At 42.6% G+C, this 22,916-nt stretch overlaps 1 protein-coding gene across 1 annotated transcript; it reads right to left on the reverse strand.

Moving 5' to 3' along the window:
• Positions 1–8,945: 8,945 nt before the first annotated feature.
• On the reverse strand, positions 8,946–10,280 carry LOC308285248 (muscarinic acetylcholine receptor M2-like; the record flags this gene model as incomplete). The annotated part of the gene is made up of 1 exon (XM_080725967.1): positions 8,946–10,280. The coding sequence occupies one exon, from the start codon at positions 10,278–10,280 to the stop codon at positions 8,946–8,948; it is 1,335 nt and encodes a 444-aa protein (XP_080582093.1).
• Between the last annotated feature and the right edge of the window lie 12,636 nt (positions 10,281–22,916).

A 22,916-nucleotide genomic window follows, 5' to 3' on the forward strand; every position in this document is an offset into this window, starting at 1 on the left:
CTACTTAGTGATGTTGTGAGCTTGTAGATTGTCTATTTCCAATAGCCAGTGTACTGTATATTAAAGCGGTTTAATTAATAGTTATCAATTTTTATTATAATATGTATATATACTGTACATAGGCTATAAATATGTTTTTTAAGTTCCCGCATATTTCGCATAATTTCGCATTTAATCGCAACTTTCACAAGTTCCCGCATAGTTTCGCATTGTCATCGCATTGTCATCGCATAAATTCACACAAAAACCATAATTCACCGCATAATCAAGGATTTTTGCCCGCAAAATCAAGGATTTTAGCCCGCATAATCAAGGATTTTTGCCCGCGTTTTTCTGGAGGGTCTAAATAAGGGTGAGGAAAACTGGGCACTGGGCACCTAAATATTGTGGGCACCTCAATGTTAAGTTGGATGAAATAATTGCTGTGTGTGGTTCTACAGTATATAGGGCGGGCTGTGTCAATTAAAAAAAAAGAAAAAAAAAACTTTTGAATAGCCAAAAGTATAAAAATATTATGGTTAAAAAAAGAACTAAAAAGAACTAAGTTAGTTCATTTTGGGGAACCATGAACTTTAGTTCAAAATGTAGAATTATGAACTATGAAATGAACTAGTTCATTTTAGAAGTTTTGAACTTGAACTTGAACTAGTTCGTTTTGAAAGTGAACTTTCCCAACACTGTCAACTTTGGGCCTATTTTTTCCTCCACTATAATGTGGGTTAAGGGTCAATCATGTGTTAGGCCCATGTGTGCATGTGATGTGCATGTGTGGAGGATACTTCAAATATAGGACAGACTTCAATGAGGACAATGGACAGCAGCGGCTATCAGCAGCAGCTAACAGCATCAAGGGAGGCCACTGTGCAATATGGGCCATTCTTCCATGCAAGGAGGCCTAATAGTCCAGTAATTTTAGGCCAAAATTAGGCTAAACCTAAAACAAATTGCAATAGTAGCAAACTCAACTGATTTTGTATCCTCAATATGTCCTTAGTGAGGGAAAAAAAGTCCCAAGGAATCCCATCAGGGGAAAGTTTTGAAAACGACCTACCTACCTTCACTTACTAGTTACTATACACTACACTATAAAGAAAAAAATGACTCCCAAAAAATCTGCTTTAAGTGGGATGTGAGGGGTCAAACTAGGGGTGTTTAATTATTCTGAATCCATTGCAAGCATTTGTTTTGCATGAAAAACATTCCTTGGGCAAGAAATGGCCCCTCAAAACGATGGTTTAGTGATTTTCACAGTCGTTTGGGGTCTGTTTTTAGCCCAAGGAATGTTTTTCATGCAAAACAAATGTTTGCAATGGATTCAGAATAATTAAAACCCCCTAGTTTGACCCCTCACATCCCACTTAAAGGAGATTTTTTGGGAGTCATATTTTCCTTTATAGTGTAGTGTATAGTAAGTGAAGGTAGGTAGGTCGTTTTCAAAACTTTCCCCTGATGGGATTCCTTGGGACTTTTTTTCCCTCACTAAGGACATAATGAGGATACAGAATCAGTTGAGTTTGCTACTATTGCAATTTGTTTTAGGTTTTTTTCATATAACGACTGGACTATAATCGCGGTGCACAAGACACAGCACCCAACCCTGTCTATACCGTAGGTGAGAACACTCGGACATTTGCGAAAAGACTTTGCAACAGCATTATCGAAGAAGAGATCAACAATTCAAGACCAGATGGAAGGGTTAACATTTTTGCTGTACATTAAAGGTTATACTGTATATTTGTGAGGATGATGATTTCCACTACAGGGCTATTGGTAGCAATTGGCAATATATTTCAGTGTTGTGAAGGAGGTTCTTTTCACTCTCTGGTCTCTTGGTTTTAATGTGGATTTTGAGTTCCTCCGCTTTTTATGGCATTGAGGTTTTGATGAACATGGTGACTAGAAAGGGTTAGAGTCCCTCAAGCGTACATGTTTCATTGTGGTGTTGTGAATATGATATATGATGTTTATTATGTTTATTATAATGAACTTGCATTTTAGCTCAAGAGTTTAAGGAAGAACAGAGAGATCCTGCACACTGACTGAAAATGAATGATGCATTAGCCTAGACATGAAATGTAGATCATGATGTGATGTAACTCACCTTTCCTTGTGACAATACGATGTAATCTTTGATGTCTGTATGTATGTTGATCTGTCTTTCATACTATTTTCTTTCCACTATTTTCTGGTGTTGAGAAATAGGGCTCTATTTTGATTGTCTTAGGTACCAGCTCTTATGCCTTAACTTAAAGGCCTGTCCATACTGTCTCCGACCACCAACCCTTTCGTCTGAAAGGTCCGGTTCAACTACAAAATGACGTCACTCGCATCTTCTGAAAACCCTTAGCCCGAATTAGAGTTCGGAAAGCTGCACGCCGAAAAGTCGGAACTCTCTGACGAAAAGTTCGGTGGTTGGAGACAGTATGGACAGGCCTTAAAGTTAAGGCATAAGAGCTGGTACTTAAGACAATCAAAATAGAGCGTTTATGTCTCAAAGGGAGGATGTGAAGGAGATCAAAGTGGATCAAAAACTACATATTCTTAAGATTAGGTCCATATTCTTAAGGTTAGGTAAGAATGAGCCAGCACATTTTATGTAAGAGTGACTGACCAACAGCCACCGGTCATCTCACCCTATTTGTGGCAGGGTCTGGGTTAAAGTCTTAAAGACGTGGTCAGTTTGAGGAAGACAAGCCCTGCAATAATTGACAGAAATGACCAATATAAGCTAAACTGAATGTATGTTTAGTGTGTGTGTACCACCGGCGAGCTGACCGGTGGGAGCTCAGTCTCTGCTGCTCTGCTGTCTGTGCCTAATAAACTGATGGAGGAACACCTGACTGCCTGTCTGCTTCTCTCGTCTTCTCTCTCCAGCACAAGGGCTAAGAATTATGCACAGCAACTTCGTACTTATGAATTCAGTCTAATATTTGTGTCGGAAGTCGGAACTCTCCGTTGTGGTGTTTCCAATACACTACATTGGCACGACAAAAGTTTGAGTTGAAGAAAACACAAAGCTGTACAATGCAGCTGAGACAAAACATGGAGTGAAGTGATGTGATGCTGAGAGAAAGACAAGGCAGAGAGATCCGCACAGTACAAAATAACTCACTGGGAAAATAGGGCTGACTGAATTCAGACCTTACAAGTTTGAAGGTCAGTGATGATATCTGTAGATAACTGTATATATTACAGTATACTCTGTGTGTGTGTGTGTGCGTGCGTGCGTGCGTGCGTGCGTGCGTGCGTTTGTGTTCGTACGGATCTGCAGCACGCCCCTGTGTGCCCGTCTGCCTGCCTACGTTCCTGTCCGTCTGTGACTCTGTCTCTGTGTCAGCCCGTATATTTCAGTTAGTTGGTTATGAGGCAAGCATATTGTCTTGATTGCCTCTGGCAAAGGTCACACCATGGCTGAGGACTGAATTGTGTCTCAAAAGCAAACTACGGACGGAATAGATTGAAATAGAAAAGCCTTTCATCTTACTAGATCCCCTTCATGAAGTGTATTATTGAATGGACGGACAATACAGACACACGATCATTTAGTCATTTTTTATTTCTATCATATACAGGGAAGAGGCCACGGCACCCTCCTGTTGTGGAGTCGGACTGGATGGAGGAAGGCTGGGTGCCCAGGGAGATCCCCTTCACTGCCATTCTTGGGCCACGTGGTGCTGCTGCTGACATCCAGTCCGATGATCCCGTGGACTTTGTTGTGTACATCACAGACGAGCTGCTGCTATCCATTATCACTCAAACAAATGAGAACGCAGAGGACGACATGATGGTCGAAATGGCCAGAGAGCACGATACAGGTATAGCACATCCACACGCCAGGATCAATGCCTGGAAAGATCTCACTCGGGAAAACTCAAGAACTTTTTAGGACTTTTGTTTCTAACAGCCATTGTACACAAACCTGAAATTGAAATGCACTGGTCGTCAAATCCTGTCATTGCGACGCCATACTTTGGCAGAACAATGAGCAGGAATCGGTTTCACATAATTTGGCGTTACTTGAGGCTCTGAGATGAGGAAAATGTCTACAGAGATGACAGGCTCTACAGATACAGAGTCCGGCCTGTTGTTGAGTACCTATTGACAAAATTCCAAGAGCTGTTCTTGCCTGGTGAGGACATCAGTATTGATGAGGGCATGTTGAAATGGCGAGGTCGCCTCACGTTCAGAGTGTACAACCCTGACAAACCAATAAAATATGGCATCAAGAGCTATATATTGAGTGACGCGGCGACAGGCTACTGTTTCAACCTGAAGCCCTATAGTGGCGTGTACTGCAGTGTAGACGACACAGTCATTGCTCTCCTGCATTCTCTGTCAGGGCATGGTTACAAATTGTTCATGGACAATTATTATGTCAGTGCTTGGCTGTCCAATGCTTTGCTCAGAGAACACAAAACGCACACCTGTGGCACGATACGCAAGCACAGGGGCGAGCCACGAGCCATCAAAATGGCCTCTGAGTCTACCCTCAAGAAGAGCGAAAGAATCATGCGCCACAACGACGATGTAATGCTTGTGGCCTGGCGTGATAAAAGAATAGTTAGAACCCTCACCACACACGACCCAAACAAGATGGTCACGGTCACGGTCAGACAGAAGGGGGAAAAGTTTGCCCAGCCAAGAGCTAAGCCAGTCTGCATCGCTGCCTATAACAAAGGTATGAATGCCGTCGATAAACTGGATAAAAATCTCTCTTATTACCCGTTTTGTAGGAAGACGGAGAGGTGGCCAAAGAAATTCGCCATGTATATGTTTGAGATAGCGATCTTCAACAGTTTCCAAGTGTTCAAAGCTAGGCACCCTGACACTACGCTGTCCATGTTGGATTATCTCCTGAGCGTGGTCACTTCCTGGACCACTCTCTTACCTGCTGGCCCTGGGGGTGTGCCTCCGCAATTGCCACAGGAAGAGAGAGCAGAGGGTGAGGGAGAGGAAGGGGGCGCTGAAGCACCCGCCAGGAGAAGAGGAGGGTGAGGGAGGACAGGAGGGTGATGCAAGACATGAGCATGAGGCAGAAGAAGAGGTGGGAGAGGGAGCAAGAGCTGATGATCACATTTTACGGCAGCCAAAACTAGACCCTCAGGATAGGCTCAATGGCGACCGGTATCAACATATGCTGATGAAAATCCCCCCCCACCCCCAAAGAGAAACACCCGGCCAGGAAGTGCAAGGTGTGCTTGCGGAAGAAGAAGAAGGGAGGAACAACAAACACAAAGCACCGATACTTTTAGACAGACACATTGACGTCGTCCTCCGTCTTCTGAAGCTCCCTCGCAGCTCTACCCACGTCACAAGGGGCAGCAGTTACGCTATTACACTTATTGCCCTTTTACACTTATTGCCATATTACACTTATTACACTCTTATACTTTTTGCGCTATTACACCATTACACTATTACACTATTACACTATTACACTATTACACTATTACACTTATAACACTATTAAACTTAATACACTATTACACTTATTACACTATTACACATTTACACTATTACACTATTACACTTATTGTGTTATTACACTATTACACTTATTACACCATTACACTATTAGACTCATTACACTATTACATTTATTACACTATTACACTATTACACTTATTGCGCTATTACACTTATTACACTATTACAGTATTACACTTAGTACACTATTACACTTATTACACTATTACACTTATAACACTATTACACTTATTACACTATTGCACTAATACACTTATTACACTATTACACTTATTGCGCCATTACGCTATTACACTATTACACTTATTGCGCTATTACACTATTACACTTATTACACCTAGACACAGATACACTATTGCACTTATTACAAACCATTGAAAAGATATAGCAAATAGGAACTATCAATAATCAACCAATCAGAAGAGGGGGCGGGGCTAACAAATTTAGAACAAGGACTTTGAATCAAGTAAAATGACACCACCCACAAGTTTGTACGACAAACGGTTGATGACTTATAGCCAAAACAAGGAACAACATTTCCTGTTTGGCAAAGTAAGTTTGACGCTTCGCCACGGTCACGCCGTTTTACGAAAACTCGCGATTTTGATAACTTCGTTAAAGTGTCTCGTGTATGCCGAGCGAATTTTAAGTTGATCCGATTAACCCGCTAGGAGGAGTTCGTTAAAGTGCGACCCGTGAAAACAGCCCAAAATGTGCCAAAATGCCACAAAGAAGTCAAAATGGCTGACTTCCTGTTTGGTTTCTGACGTGGCGCAGAGAAACTTTTTTGTGAGTCCGGACATGATACAGGTGTGTACTGATTTTCATACTTGTAGGTGAAACGGTATATGGGCTGCGCCGTTGAAATTTTGTAGGGGGTGCTGTTGAGCCATTAGGCCACGCCCCCTTTAGATTTTTTGTTAAATACGTAATTTTTCGCCACTTGTGATGTGCTTGCAAAGTTGCGCAACATTTGGAGTACGTTTGGCGCCTCAAAAACGCGATTCATTCGGCGGAAGAAGAATAACCTTTGCAATTACAATAGGGTCCTCACACCACTGTGTGGTGCTCGGGCCCTAATAATAATAATCTTTGCAATTACAATAGGGTCCTCTCACACTGTGTGTGCTCGGGCCCTAATAAGGATTAGATGGATGTGCGCTGACAGACACACAAGACACAACCAGCACCCGCATTACCAAACGCACTGTCCACCATCATATAACACCAGTTATCAATACAAAGAAAGACCACGTCAAGAAAGACCCAAATTAAATGGACAAAAACAGGCCTAAAGTTTACTAGGATCTCCTTTTAGTTGACCAGTGATTTGTACTGTCATGAAACTGTACCTTTTCCAATTGCAAACTTCTAATACATTCTTCAATCAATCAATGTAAATTAAATGCACAGTGGCAGATCCAGCAATGTAAATTAATTCAGTTTCTCTCACCAATGAAGTTGTTCACTTAAAAAAAAAACATCCTCCTGTCCTTTTGGGTGAATTTCTCAATGATGGGATCATAAAGCTTATCATTCCTTTTAAGTTCTGTCCATCTTTTCATTAAACAGTCTTCTTGAAAAAGGCACTGATAATAAATCCACAACGATATCATCACACTGGATGTTCACTCCAGCTGCAGCCAAAGGGTACTGTTGTCCCCCCTCCCGGAAAGTTGGGGCCCTGCGGTGGGGGGAACCCGTTGAACGGGACCCGGGAGCAGTCTAGTTTGTGTAGGAAAGATTTGAGTGACTGTGAAATAACTATCTCCCAAGGTAAGATTAAGACATCATACTTTATATAAACCCTATTATATTAAGCCTAAACGGTTCTGCACCGTGTAGAACTGTTTTTTTTTTTTACTTTTTTTTACTTTAAAAATGAATAATTTCCTGTGAAAAACCCGTATTTTTCAGGCCGCGTTATGCGCAGGCGAAAAACCGAGGGGGGCCCATGTGGATGGGGGGGGGGGGGGGGGGGGGGGGCATGTCTTTGATCTTGACCCCCCTTCCAAAAATCGGTCCGACGGGCCTGTGGATCTCCACACAGACAACTGTCTTGACCATTAGTCTCATGTATTCTCATGCACACGCCTAGGACATATGCATGATCACTGAGGCACACGCACGCACACACACACACGCACGCACGCACGCACGCACGCACGCACACACACACACACACACACACACACACACACACACACACACACACACACACACACACACGTATGGAAATGTACATATATGTAATTGCCTTATCTCTAGTATGTGCATGTAAATAGACACTAATGATGTTAGTGCTATTAACTCATACCTTGCGATCCCCGTAGAAACCGTAGATTTCCCGCTGTACCGCGCTGCCATGCCCGTAGAGCCCGTAAAGTTTAATTAGCTTAAATCATTATGAAAGGATTAAAAGTATTAGCGCAGATTTTCGCTGATTCTGGCTCTTTAGGCCCGCCCCCCTAACTGTATCCGGTCATTTCCGGTCTGGACCGGATCCAGCTTTCCGTATCCAGTCTGAGCCTGGGCCATAGTCCCGCCTCCATTGGTTTACTGTGTAACAGAAGTGGAAGCTACTCGGCGATGGAACGCTCGTTTTTCAATCGGATTTTTGCGTTTGGAAACTTTGATCCAGTCTCTACACGCCTGGATTATGATCCCCGCACATATCGTGCGTTTTGTGCGCGAACGTGTCCACGTGTTACCATAGCGCATGCCTGGCTTTTTTTCAATGTTTTTTCATGTAAACACTGGCGGATAAGCAGGAATACAGCGTGGCAACGGATATGTCTTTTTCAATGGGGTTTTTTGTATTCGAAAGCTTGTCACTGAGTCTACACGTCTACTAGATGAGTCGCGCACAGATTGTGCACGATGCGTGCGTGTGCCCACGCTAAAAGGTAAGGACAATTTGGCAGCTGCTTACTACAGCTATGTTTAAAATGGCAGAGAAATTGTTAAAACCCTGTAGACCCCAGAAACGAGGCCGCTGTCTTCGGCTGCACTTCGAGGACACGATCGCCAAGCTGACTGATGTAAGTGCAACTTTGTGAATTAAACGTTTTTCCTTATTATACAAAGTACGGGCTTTTGTCTCATCTGTTCAACTGCTTGCGTCAACCCTCAAAGACTCCTTAATCCAATATACTACACCAATATTTTTGCTCTTCTGTGCTGCAAGTCCTCAACACATCTCAATACAACTGGCAGCAGTTGAATTTGTGTAAAGTGCTACAACAGGCTATTGAGAGAGATTGGAAATTAAGGATAACTGTTGGAAAAGTAATTTAAAATGTGCTCTCACTGTTCTGATCAAGCACACAGACATTTCACACACACACACACACACACACACACACACACACACACACACACACACACACACACACACACACACACACACACACACACACATGCACCCCTCAGATTTCTATCCCCACAAGTCCCCACATTTATCTGGCTGACCTAATGTTCTTGTATTGGCAGAGAAGAAGGTGTTTGAAGGTATTTTTAAACGTGACATTGCACAAGGCGTAGCACACCGGATTTACGGTGCTGTTGATGTAGCAGAGCCAGTAGCTGATGGTCCACACCGAGTAGGGGATACAGCTGGAGCAGAAGGTGTAGATCAGCGAACACACAAAGTAGGGAGTCATGGTGACCACGAACGCCACCAGGATGGCCATGATGGTGCGCGTCACCTTCTTCTCCCGCGACGGCGCCGCTTGGAGCTTGCATGGAACGGACTGGGCGTGCGCCGGGCTGGAGTTGCCCCTGCGAGGCACCACCTCCTCCTCCTTCTGGTTGGACGCGGCCACGCTTCCGGATGTGGAATAGTTGGAGCTCTCCTTCACCTCTCCGGGGCCAGAGTTGTCCCTGGTGACGTCCTTGCCCTCTGTCTCTCCCTCTCCGGCAGCCGTGGATGGACCCTTGCCGTTCTGCAGTTTGCCGTCATGGTGATTAGCCACGTCGTCGGACGTCTGGGTCGGACATCGGTCTGCGCTTTTCCCCGGTACGTTGTCATCGTTGGGTGTAGCAGCATTGTTCCTCCCCTGACCCGGTGACAAGGCCGCAGTGTTGGGTCCTGATGGTCTGCGGATGTCCTTCTTTACGCGGCTCTTGCTGGCTTTGGATATCTTCACATAGAGCACAATCATTATGAGGACAGGCAAGTAGAAGGCAGCGATGGCAGTGCAAAAAGTGACAGCCGGGTTGGAGAGGAACGGAATGTAGCATTCCCTCTCGGGTACCGTCCGCTCGCCGACTATGAACTGCCAGAAGAGAATAGCTGGTGCCCAGAGGATGAAGGACAGAACCCAGGCCCCGGCAATCATCATCCCTGCCATCTTAGTGGTCCTTTTGATAGGATAGATGAGGGGCTTCGTGACACAGAAGTATCTGTCAAAGCTTATGATGAGAAGATGCGTGACAGATGCTTGGTTGACAACATAGTCCAAGGCCAACGACAGGTCGCACACCACTGGCCCCAGGGGCCAGTACCCGAAGACTGTATAGACTGTATAAAAGTTCACAACGATCAGTCCAATAATTAGATCAGCACATGCCAGGCTGAATAAAAAATAGTTGTTGACAGTCTGTAGATTCCGGTTAACCTTGATGGAAAGCATGACCAGGATATTTCCAATGGTTGTGACCAGGCTGAGGGAACCAGCCACCAACACGATGAACACCACCTCCACCGTCTTATAGGGACTTTCATGCTCCTCCTCGACTTGTGTCTCGTTGCCCTGGGAGGCATTCCGGTAGGTGAAGTTGAATACATCCATGGATTTTGATCTTTGTTCCCTGGTCCTACTTAGAATGAACCTGCAGAAGAGAACAGAAAAGAGAATTACTTGTTAAAATAATTGGGCTCAGAAAAGTGATTGCCCGTCTTTGATGTCACAGAATCCCACCCCTTCTCCCTCCCAGATCATGAGCTATACCTATTCAAAGTTTGCACTTTCGAAGCCTTCCTACAGCGCCACCCTTTGGCCGATTGTTTTAAAAAGTAATAGCACACGTCGCCACAGTATGCTGAACATATTGACGTTTGAATATCGATTTTCGGTGTAAGTATGTAGGAGTAGAAAGGAGCTAAAATTTTGAGGAGAACGTGATATGACTGACTTGTATGATAGATAAATAATGACAATATCTAAAGTGTGCTCGCCTTTCATGCGAGCCCACAATGATGAAGTACAATATCAATGAGTGGCCTTTGCCACTGTGTTAATTGGCCACTAATTAATTCTTTCAATAGACTAAAATCGTGTTTTATTTGATGGCCTTTCTGCCCCAGCATTTGGCCTTTTTGCCCTAAAAAATGGACAACACCAAAGGCCAAGTGGCCTCGCTCCTAAAACAGCCGATTTCCGTGTTATCCTCCCTTGGGATGGGTCTGTTATCACCCCTGTCATGCCTTGGCCAAAGCTCAGTAGTCAGACTACCAACTACCAGGAGCTGGTAGATCTGTTATCGCCCATAGACTTATCATTGCAATGCGCATGCGCCAACGCACGTTCACAGGAACAATGTACTGGTCGCTCTCTCAGTGAGAATCGAACCCAGGCTTTCGGATTACCAGTCCCCGTCGCTACCGACTGAGCTAACCAGGCAGCTGGCGGACATTTTTTTTTTGCTTGCTTTTACACATGACTCGGTAACGGAACGCGACGCGGCGGTGAAAAATACTATGCCTAACCCTAACCCTAACCCTAACCTTAACCTCAGTAAAACTATGGCTAAACCTGGTGCTAAAAAAAATGTCGGAGCGGCGCATCCATCTCAGTAGCGTCCTCAGTAAGAACGCATGGCTAGAATCCCAACCCTGTAGTCTCGAATCCCAGCGTGACTTCTTTTTTCCCCTCGTGTGTTGGCGCATGCGCATTGCAATGACAAGACCATGGCTGATATTAAGGCTGATATTGGGACTACCCAGCTCCTGGTAGTTGGTAGTCTGACTACTGAGCCTTGGCTAAGGCATGGCAATATTGATAACAGTAGGATATGATAACACGTGTATCAGGTGCCTAAAATGATGAAAATTCCAGGCCTGCTCACAGGAATGGATTTTTCAGTTAAAACCTTTTAATAGGCCTACATGTTTGAAAGACCATGATAAAGACTTTTATGTTTTGTAAAAACAGCAAACAGCCGATAAAATGACCAGCCTGAGCTGAGTGACAGAATTGTGGTGGTATAGCAATCACTATCAGACACAACACATGCAGCACTGAAAAGTAATGGGCCACATGACCATACAGTTGGTATTAACTGGAAGTGGTGGATGCTGGTCATTAGGGGTGTAACAATACATTTTAACAACGATACGATACGCATCACGATACATGGTTGACGATACGATACATGGACTATATTGGTTCATTCATGGTGATACGATACGATTCAATGATTTAAAATCGATATAGTAACTATTTAGCATTTTTAAGAGAAACAATCTATTATTATGGATATAAATAAGTAATCACTGTGATTCTCTAACAAATACATGGACATTAATCATATGGACAAACCTGTGCACCTTGACCTGAACACAGAGATTACACACAGTTATCGATAGACCAAGAGTAGCTATATGGAAGGGAAAAGTAATTAAACCCTTCTTTTTCATTTTCCTTCTTAAAATTGCTAAATACAAAGCACAAATACTTAGTTTCAATACAATCAATTATTTGCACTGCAAAAAGATTCAATACTGATTCTGCATTCTTTTTTTTTTTTTTTTTTTTTTTTTTTTTTTTCAATTCAGTTACTATATCGTTACACCCCTACTGGTCATATATAGCTGTAAACTACCCACATAGCAGAGGGGTCTGTCCCAAACGTGGCTGCAATCCGGCATATCTGTCCTACCTCTGGCTTCGGCAAGTGGTATGTGAACCGGATGTGGGCCAGGTCTGGCAATGATGGCACTGTTTATGTGATGGCACGCCACATGTTGGCCGATAGCGGTTTGGTCTATATTGCCCATATATAGTCTTTTATTAACTGGCCCACATATGATTTGAGTTACCCAAGGTGGAGGGGCCTTAATTGTTTTATATTTTAGCTATTGAAAAATTGCAGATCTAGCTTGTAGATCTGCTTTTTTTGAAAAGTCGTGGAAATGTGACGCAAATATTTGAATATATGTATTTTTTAAGCAAACATTTGTAACTTAAATTTTGCTTCTGGGGAGTCCCTGGAACGAAATATTTTGAGAAGGGGGTCCGTGGGCAAATATATATATACATTTTTGGGTTCTGCACATGAAAAGGTTTGAGCATCACTGACAAAGGTTTTTCAAAAAACCTTAGAAGGATTTGAAATATTCAAAGACTTCAAATCTTCACGATTTTTCAAAGAAATAGCAGATCTATAAGCTCGCAGCCATGTGCTTGCATATCTGCTATTTTTCAACAGTTAAAGCACAAAATAATGTGTAATAATGCGTTCCTAGTCTAAATGGGATGAAGAACATTCATGGGGGGCCCGCAGTGAATCCTTGTACCCTGGGCGCAGAAATTGACCTGCCAACCCGTACAAGTCTCGGGTCCTGACAGGTATTTAGGGAATCGGGGGGCCCGCGAAGAGCTCTAGTTTGGTCTAGATTTAAAAAACTAGCGAACCAAGTATACAGTAGAGCCAAAGGTCGATCTTGATGCAGTTTTATGTATAGAGCACATTTCAACAATGAGGCAATTCAATGCGACTTTACACAGAGCATCAGACAAAGGAAACAATTATTAAATGATATCAAGATGCATAAAACAAAATACGTTAAAATAACAGGGAGAAAAGAAAAGAGAAAAAGAAAAGCGATCAAAGGCAGTGTCAGACAGGAAGGCGTTTAGTTGTTTTAACATAAATCGGTGTCAAACAAAGGTGTTTAGTTGTGTTTTACTTTTACAACAGAAATCAAACAGACCTGCAGTTTGTTCCAGATATTGTGGAGCATATACTAGGGCATTAACGACTTGTGATCTTTGCAAGTTGACTCGACGCAGTAAAAAGTTTTGAGTTGAAGCCGACTTTATCGTTTGATGACGTCATCACATCACACATGACCCCAAATTATTTTTGGGGGTCCCCAGATGATTAAATTAATGTGAAACATTGTTTTCACACTCAACTGTAAACAAACCAACAGGTTAAGTGTATAGAGGGTATCTTGCTATCTCACATTTCTAAAGTGCCAATTTAAGGACTTTTTAATACCTCTAAAATGGCAAATTAAACATTGGAAATGTAACAAATTGTCAAATATATAGAGGCAGAAATTAACGCGAGGCGTTGTGAGCATGTAGATCGGCTATTTTCACAATAGCCGATCATTAGACAATTTTTCTTTCCAACTTTGACTTTCAACTTTCTCTGGTGGGAGTCGACTTGTGTAATGAAGTCAACTGAGTCGACTTGTCGACTTTTTCATTAATGCCCTAGCATATACTCAAATGTTGTTTCAACACATTTATCTGTGGTTTTAGGAAAACAGATCTTTATCACTGATTACCTGAGAGCTCTGGATGGTTACTGATACCAGTACAAGATCAGAAGATCCTTATTTTAGCCCTAAACCATTTGAAACTTTATACACCAACAGTAGTATTTAAACCATCAAACCATGTTTGTCATTTATACACCATGTACAGCACTTTGGTCAATGTTTCTTGTTGTAAAGTGCTACATAAATAAAGTTTGATTTGATTCTTGTCTGATTTGATATTTTACATAACACATTATGTGACCGCTGCTGGAGAAAAGGTCCTTATGTCTGCATTGGTCTTTTTTCAGTTTTTGCAGATCATGAAAGTACCGAATATAAGCTTTCAAATGACATGTCATTCATTGAAATCTGAACATATTTGAAAAAGATATGCTTATTTGAATGTAGTTACCTGAAACCAAGAATCTGAGTAAAAGGCTCTCAAAGTTTGTCACACTACTGGCAGTCAGGTAAGGGGTGTGAGCAATGGATTGTTAACTCCACCCCTCACCCGCCCTAACCTATTGGTGGTGATCTACAGTCCATTTTCATACAATGTGAAACTGCTGTTGTACCAAGCACCCAGTGATGTCTTGCCTACAGTGGTGCTACTGTTTCAACACCTGACTTGCCCTCAGGATCAATCATACAAGTGGAATATAAGCCAGTACACATGCAGGACTGGAATGCCACCATCAAGTGTTGTTGGTGCCACTGAGATAGTAAACTAATATTCAATGCAATACGACTACTGTGTGTGACTTAGCAGGCCTGGGAACAGGCTGAGAGATGTGATTTCAACATCTTCAATGTTGAGCTAGTGTATATAACGTTCTGCAGTGAAGAAACAAGCATTTTCATCCATCTTGGTCGAAGGGGGATCTTGAAAATGTCATGACTGAGCGTTCAATACACTGTTAAGCTTTGTGAAGTTAACTTTACAGCTCGTCTGTTATTCTTGACTTCTTTAGAGATTTTCATAAGATATTTACAGAAAAAAAAAAAAAAAAACATCCTTATGGTCAGGCATTGACACTAAGGCTTGCCCACCTGCCCCCGGCAGGTAAATAAAACTTTCGGGCAGGTGAAGTTGGCTTTCAGGTTGCCCGACTGGGCAAGTGCTCATTTGAGAGAGGACAACCGTCTACAAACACAAGACAAGATATCTGTCTACACTTGAACGTGGCCAACGCGCTCTGTCTTCTGGTCTGTGGAATGTAAAATAAGAGTTAGGTTTCACACTCTTATAAGTGTAAAAACAGACTTATTCAATCATAGCTATCTAGGTATTTGGTATTTAGATTTGGAGGTATTTACTTTTCATCGCACAGCCCCAGAACGTAACAAAATAAGTGTTAAATTAAGCTGTAATTAAAATCTTACATATCATTTTATAATGAATGATTTACTTTTCGGGCAAGTGGGCATGACCTTGAGTATTGTAAATCGTGATTTCTTCGGTCACAATAATCGTGATATGAAATTTTCATATCGTCCCATCCCTAACTAACCTGACTGCGCCAGATGGTGGCAGTAGTGCGTACCGCCCTACTTTACCATCTGAGATCTATTGGGGGGAATTGATAACACTCGTAAAGTCCCGGGCCGGGCGAATCAGCGGCAGCTACGGGCGGGCTCTGAGCGGCTCTGAGCCAAAATAGACTGACTGCAGACCACATGGAAACCCATGGGTGGATTCTGGGTGTAACGTCATGCAGGCAGGCCAATATGAGTGGTTGGAGTTGGCACTCCCAGACTGTGATAGAGAGACGGCCCCATCCAATCACCTGCTAAAGAATTTGAAAAAATGGCCCGCCCCTTACATCGAGTCTGCCCGAGCGATCCCAGATGATGGTAAGCAGAGCGGTATGCAGCCAGGCATACACACTGCTGCTATCATCTGGCGCAGTCAGGTTAATCCCTAACGGTAGGTCACCACCTCAATACTGCATCATGCTTAGAAGATTTTAACATATTTGAAAAATGGACCTGGAACAACATTTAACAAACTAATCAGTGCGAAGAGTTCAAACAGTAACAAACTAGTAATCAGTGCAAAGACTTCAAACAGTTTAACAAGCTTGTAATTAGGTGCTGCTCTTCTTTTTACCCCGATTGCGTACAAAATCCTTAATATTCTGAGTGGAGCGACCATCCAAGATGGGACTCTCCGCTCTCTGGCATTGCTGGCATCCAAGTATTGTGGCGAGCTTCCCTTCCATGATGTGCCGCTTGAAATATCGCATGACTGCAGCCATTTCTTGTCTTGACTATGGTTTCCATTTCCTCGTTGTATTTTCTAAAGAAACAACAAAGATAAACGTTATCAATTGCTTAAATGTCCATTTCTTTGCATTCTGTTAGTTAAACTTCAGGTCAAACAGAGGTATGTAAACAAAAAACCTGACGTGACATAATTTTGCAGTTGCATTATGTGGTCTACATGCACTGAAACATCATTGAGCATGATGCTGGACTAAGGTCATGAGCTACCATCTGAACAGGCTTTGTCTTGGGGCCAGGCTCGCTTGTCTGCTGGTCTTCCCCCTGCAGGATAGGTCAATATAGATCAGGTGATAATGACTAACATCTTTTAAATACTTTGACACAAGCAAAGACTGTGCGAAACACCAAGAATTGTACAAGTCCAACACCACCAGTTTATATTTTTAGCCATATAACTCACACACACACACACACACACACACACACACACACACACACACACACACACACACACACACACTTCAAATATTGAACAAGAACAGATTCCTACAAGAGGAGGACATTAGACCTGACAACAATGTGAATTGTGAGGACTAACTACATCAAGAGGAAATCTGCTATTCAACACAGAATTGTCACTAAAGTGTAGTGTATTTAAGGGTTAAACATGATTTAATGGAACATGGCACTAAGGTGGGGGTCTACCGTCTGAGGTGCCCGGACAGGCTTTTCCTTGGGGAGGCCTGGCTCGCTGGTGCCATGGCATTGGTCCGACATTTCATTGTTCCTACATCCCATGAGTCCGAATCTGGTGAATGTTAACCTGGTGAAAATACTGTGCCTAAACCTAAACCTAACCCTAACCCTAACCTCAGTAAAACTATGCCTAAACCTAACCCTAACCAAATTAGGACTAATGAGATGTAGGACTAATGGGATGTAGGACTTATGGGCAGTCCCCGGCTCACTTCCCCGCCGGTCTTCCCCCTGCAAGAAGAATTGTACAAGTCAAACACCATCAGTTGCTATTTTAACCATATAACTCACACACTTCAAATCCTACAAGAGGAGGACATTAGACCTGACAACAATGTGAAATGTGAGGACTAACTACATCAAGAGGACATCTGCTATTCAACACATAATTGTCACTAAAGTGTACTGTATTTAAGGGTTAAACATGAGTTAATGGAACATGGCTGACTCATACCACAAGAATGACTACACACAAGTCTATCTGATCTTTAAGGACATATAACACATGCCATATAGTGAGCATGATGCTGGACTGAGGTGAAGACCTACCGTCTTTTTCTTGAGGCTTGGCTTGCTTCCATGCTGGTCTTCCCCCTGCAGGATAGGTCAATACAGATCATGAGATGACTAACATCTTTTAAATACCTTGACAAAAGCAAAGACAGTGAGATACACTAGGAATTGTACAAGTCCAAAACCATCAACACAACACAAGTTGGTAACAACCTAACAGACTCCTACAAGAGGAGGAGCATTAACCCCATACACCAAATACATTGTCTTGTCCCTCATTTTCTCATTGATTCCACCAAAATACCCAGTAGCATAATTATTCTGTTGGATAAATAAAGATGAAAAATGAATCAAACTTGAACAACTTCGATTGATCTTACGTGAATATATTTAATACAGAGAATGCAGAGAAGCTTGTTGGCACAGTCATGTATACATGGACACAGTGAGATATCACAAACTTAAACAGGAAACACAGAATGACTTATATGCTTCAGATTCTCCTCTACCCCTCCCATCCAAGAAATGTACTAGTAGCTATACTGGTAACTTGAGAACGGTTTGCAACTGGCTGAGATAGGCAAATACCGATGATCATGAGGTGTCTTGCACATCAAAGCCCTGCTATCTACAGTGTTACAGAATGTCATCACAAAGATGATATAGACTAGAGGTTCCAAGCAACAGTGTTGTTTTTGTTGACGAGACAATAACGAAAATGATTTCGTTGACGCCCCTTTTTTTCACGTTTATGACGTAACGTTAACGAGCTAAAATCTCTAGTCTGGTGACGAAAATATGACGAGACGAATGTGTGTTTTCGTTGACTAGACGAGACTAAACGAAAATGTTAGTGTGTGGACGAAGTCAAAATGCATGAGAATTTTCTGCCATTCTGTCCGTTCCGTCATATTTTGGATCAAAGACTGAGCCGTCTGCACTCTGCTCCAACTCCAGCTGTCCCCAGCCGCTGTTCTCATGCATAGAAAGCAAGCAGGCATAGCAGTGACTGGAGTGTAGCTCTGGTCCATAGCGTTAGTGGAGTTAGGGAGAACTCCACTAACGCTATGGACCAGAGCTAACTGGAGTGGAGAGGCGACGCATTGATAGGAACAAGCTGTTGTAAACCGCATGATGGGTGGATTCTCTGCTTTGGAAACTGCCTGACTGTAATGATTTTATGCCTCTCCCTCTCCTCCAAGGCTAAAGGAACGGGGCTAAAGCGCTAGCATGCTAACGATTTAGCCACGTTCCTTCAGGAGGAAAAACAATAACAAACGTAGGCTAAAAGTAAAAATTATGTAATGTCACTGCATCAATGCAGAACGGCACGCGGCTGCATCGCAATGCAAGCAAATTGTCTTAATCTAAAACTTTTTTAAGAAGTCCTCTACTCCATCACTGTTTACTATGCAGTGTGTGCGCTTGACACAGCACCTAGCCCCTTTTCGACTGCAGCTTTAGCACCACACCACACCACACCGCACCACATAAAAATATATCTATATAAGTACCCCTACCAGTAAGAAACAAATTGGTGATTATGATACAATATAAATTTGTATTACAACTATCCTAAATTATAATAGGCCTACACTATAAAGGATTAGAACTGTGATTATAATACACTATAAAATATGAATGTATTACTATGATAATTAAAATACACTATAATAGATTATAATAGTGGTTATAAGACAATAGAATCTATTATCATGAATTACAACTATCCTGGTGGTCTAAATGAAAAGTCAGTGAGTGATCAGTCATTATGAAGTGTTTGGCCCTGTTCGGCCTAGCTCAGACCTACTCTAGATTGGATACTTTTTAGTACCACGTTTAGTACCACTTTCACACCACTCTAGCCAGGTCCTTGTAGTGGAAAACCTGTCACAAGTGGGCGGTGTGGTGTAGAGTGGTGTGGTGTTGGGCCAGTGGGCTCTTACACTGCAGCCAGGCAAATGCCTCAACAACGGGACTCATAACGTTTGTCAATTTGTGGGTCGAGACCCCAGAGAGGTCCCAAAATGAGTTTGGGGGGTCCAAAACTTAATGTGCAACATTGTTTTCTCACTCAACTGTAAACAAAAATCTAAAGTGACAACGTAAGGACTTTTTTTAACCTTTGAAATGACAAATTAAATTGACAAAGGGTCAAATTGTCAAATATTAGAGGCTGAAATTGTGAAAATAGCTGATCTACATCCTCACAATGCCTCGCAATGTGAGGGGTCGTGAGCATGTAGATCTGCTATTTTCACAATAGAACCGTGTTATACAAAATGTTATGCCTCAACTCTTAGTGCTCGTCAGGGTGTGGGGTCCCCACTCCCCAGTTAAAATATGATTATTTTGGGGGTCGCAGCCAGAAAAGGTTTAGTACCACTGCCTTATTGTCTGTGTTTCATTTATTTATTTAAAGACACATTTTTCTTTTTGACTAAAACTATAGACTAAAACGGGACTAAAACCTTTGTGTGGGTTCGTCGACTAAAACTTGACTAAAACCTTCTGAGGTTTAGTCGACTAAAACTAGACTAAAACTATCAGGGATATAAATGACTAAAATCTGACTAAAACTAAGAAGCTAAATCTAAAATGCCCGCCAAAAACAACACTGCCAAGCAATAAACTTAACTAGACCTGTTCAGTGTTGTCCTCTATGTCCTCAATGGCCTCATCGGCAGGCTGGCCATCGGAAATCTAAAGGGAAAAGGACAATCAATGACACTTCACACTTAAAAATACACAACTCAAAGTCCTTCTAATCTGTGCACCTGACGAATTGGGTATTACACAGGACCTGTGTATCTAGACACCTCTGTATATAGAAATATAATGTTAATGTTGTATTCAAATAGTACTTGGAGATCAACTTAAGTGTTCAGTGTTGTCCACTAAGTCCTCAATGGCCACATCAGAGGCTCACCAACACCAAGATGTATTTGTTTTGTGTTTTTTTCCTCATCTAAACCATGCATAACATGGTCCAGTTCAAAGACCACTACTCTTAGACCTTTTTTTTCCTGCATGATTGATCTGTCGCGAAGCCCTCCCCCTAACTGTGATGATTGGACGACAGCATAGCAAAACACTTCCACTCAAAATTGGTTCCCATTGGATCCCATGTTATTTAGCCTATTATTAATATTTTTAATTAATTAATATCAAGAATATTTATATTACATTAATACGGCCATGGTGAAACGTTGCTGCTGGGGAACCTGCAACAGTGATTATAGCTACCCAGAACATTTGAAAGGAGCATTTTTCAAATAATTTTCCAAAACCAAAATCTGCCTAGGACTGCAGACTGTGGATTCACTTGACTGATTCACTGCTATTTGTATTTTTTGCTTACCTTGTGGTGACCTTGCCCTAAATAGCGAGATTGTGTACAGGGGCGCATGCACACACCCGCCTGAGTGACAGCAGACTGCTGTCACTTCACTTTTATGTCCCTAAAGCTATACATGCACATACATTATTGTTATCATCACCAACAACACAATTAGATCTGCTATAAAGATCCTAAATCAATTGATTTATAGTATCTGACATTATTGTGTTTAGGGCTGTATGACAAGTTTCAAGTATCAAGTAAGGAATGATGGATATTTACCAGCTACCATTATTTTTTCGCACAGGTGCATCTAATCACTAATTAGTGGCTGATTGTAGTCAACTCAACTCTTCCTGCAGAAGATAAGTGGAAGCAACAACGAAGTCAAGTATATCTCCTTAATTCCACTAGAATGTTATTTCATTGTTGTACTGTGCCAGTATTACAAACATACTTAATCATTAATTAAGTGCTATCAACACCTTCACAGCCTGGCCAGAATGGCTGTAGGTGGACTAGCCGGAAATTTCTATTATTGTATTATGATCTGAGACAGCATTCATTTTACAAGAAGATCAGCAAATCAGTAAATTCTTTTTACCGCATCATCATCGGCCGTTGTTTACTCACCAGCGAATTGTCTCAGCTCTGCATTGGCATATATTGGGGATTTTGGCGGAGGCATCTTCCCCCCTGTGCACTTCGCGTGCACGATCCGTGCACATCGATGTGGGCGCATGTGATCATCTCCGTATGTACAGTCCATGTAAACATTTTCATTAGCCTAGCCCAGCGCTACGCAACCCGCGGGCCGCATGCGGCCCCTGCCGCATGTCTGTGCGGTCCGTCATGATCATACCTATAAAAATACGATTTTTCTATGTTCAGAGTGAACGCAGCATTTCTCAGTATGAATAAATAATTTCTAACAATCTCCTCAAGAGGGAGTGGGTGTGTTGTGTTGATTTATTAGTTGCGCGACAGTGTTCCGCGCCAAACACAGGCGATTTACAAGCCCATGAGGGTTGCATGCATGACGCAGTGAGGACTTGTAGAGCCGCCCGTTCGGCACGCATCAACACCGTCTTAACGAGGAAGTGGGTGTGTTGTGTTTATGTCTGATTTATACTTAGTCGCACGACAGTGTTCCACACCAAACACTGACGATTTACAAACCCACAAAGGTTGCCTGCACGACGTGGTGAGGACTTGTAGAGTCGGGCGTTCAGCACTCAACGACACCGTCGTATGAGGAAGTGCAAACTCAGTGACAACGTGCACAGAGAAACAGCGGTCTCGCCAGCCAGGTCTGTCAACAAACATGGTTGGTCAAGTTTAAAAGAAAGATATTGCAGACGAACACTGAGTCTTTCAACAAAAATGGGAATTATCAATCCAAAACAGCGCAACGCTCTCACTGACAAGCACCGCACCTCCGCATACCAGCCAGACCTGGGGCGATTAGTGCAGACTCAAGTATCACATTAAGTAAGTAGGCCGCCTATTAGCTGATTTACAAAACTATTTGATCAATAACAGCCTGTCAGGCTGTCAGGCCATGGCTACAGCTGAAGTCAGATGATGTAATTTGCTCTCCAAAACCCCTACGAGACATTTTGTCTTGTTTTAAAACATTTATTATTATTTTATTTGAAATGGAGGGCCATTCAACTGCAGCAGCTGAATGGAATGTTTGGATTGGGGTCTGGTGCAACGCACAGGTTCTGAACCTGGTGAGAGCAGGAGAGGACCTGGTAAGACGTAGGAGGAGCCCGGCCAGGAGTCAACCCATAGAGCCTAGTTCTTCCACGCGCCAGAATGGCTCCCCAATCCTGGCAGAGTAGTTCCGGTGCTGCACATTGAGTGACCCTGTCTTTCCCTAATAGGACTGATCGTGGATAGCTACTGGGACGTAAGTCGGGACTTGATCAACCCCGGCTGGGTCACCTGGGCGAGGGTGTATGATGTTGCGAGACCCGAAACACCCGTCGACCCCAGGCTACATCACTGATGATACGTCCCAGCTGCATCCTTGTGATGTTTTTTACACTATTAGTTCTATTTATAGTGGCTCATAGGAATAGACTATGTGACAAC

Source organism: Nannobrachium achirus (genome assembly GCF_963921795.1).
Source record: "Nannobrachium achirus genome assembly, chromosome: 5".
Taxonomy (NCBI): Eukaryota; Metazoa; Chordata; class Actinopteri; order Myctophiformes; family Myctophidae; genus Nannobrachium; species Nannobrachium achirus.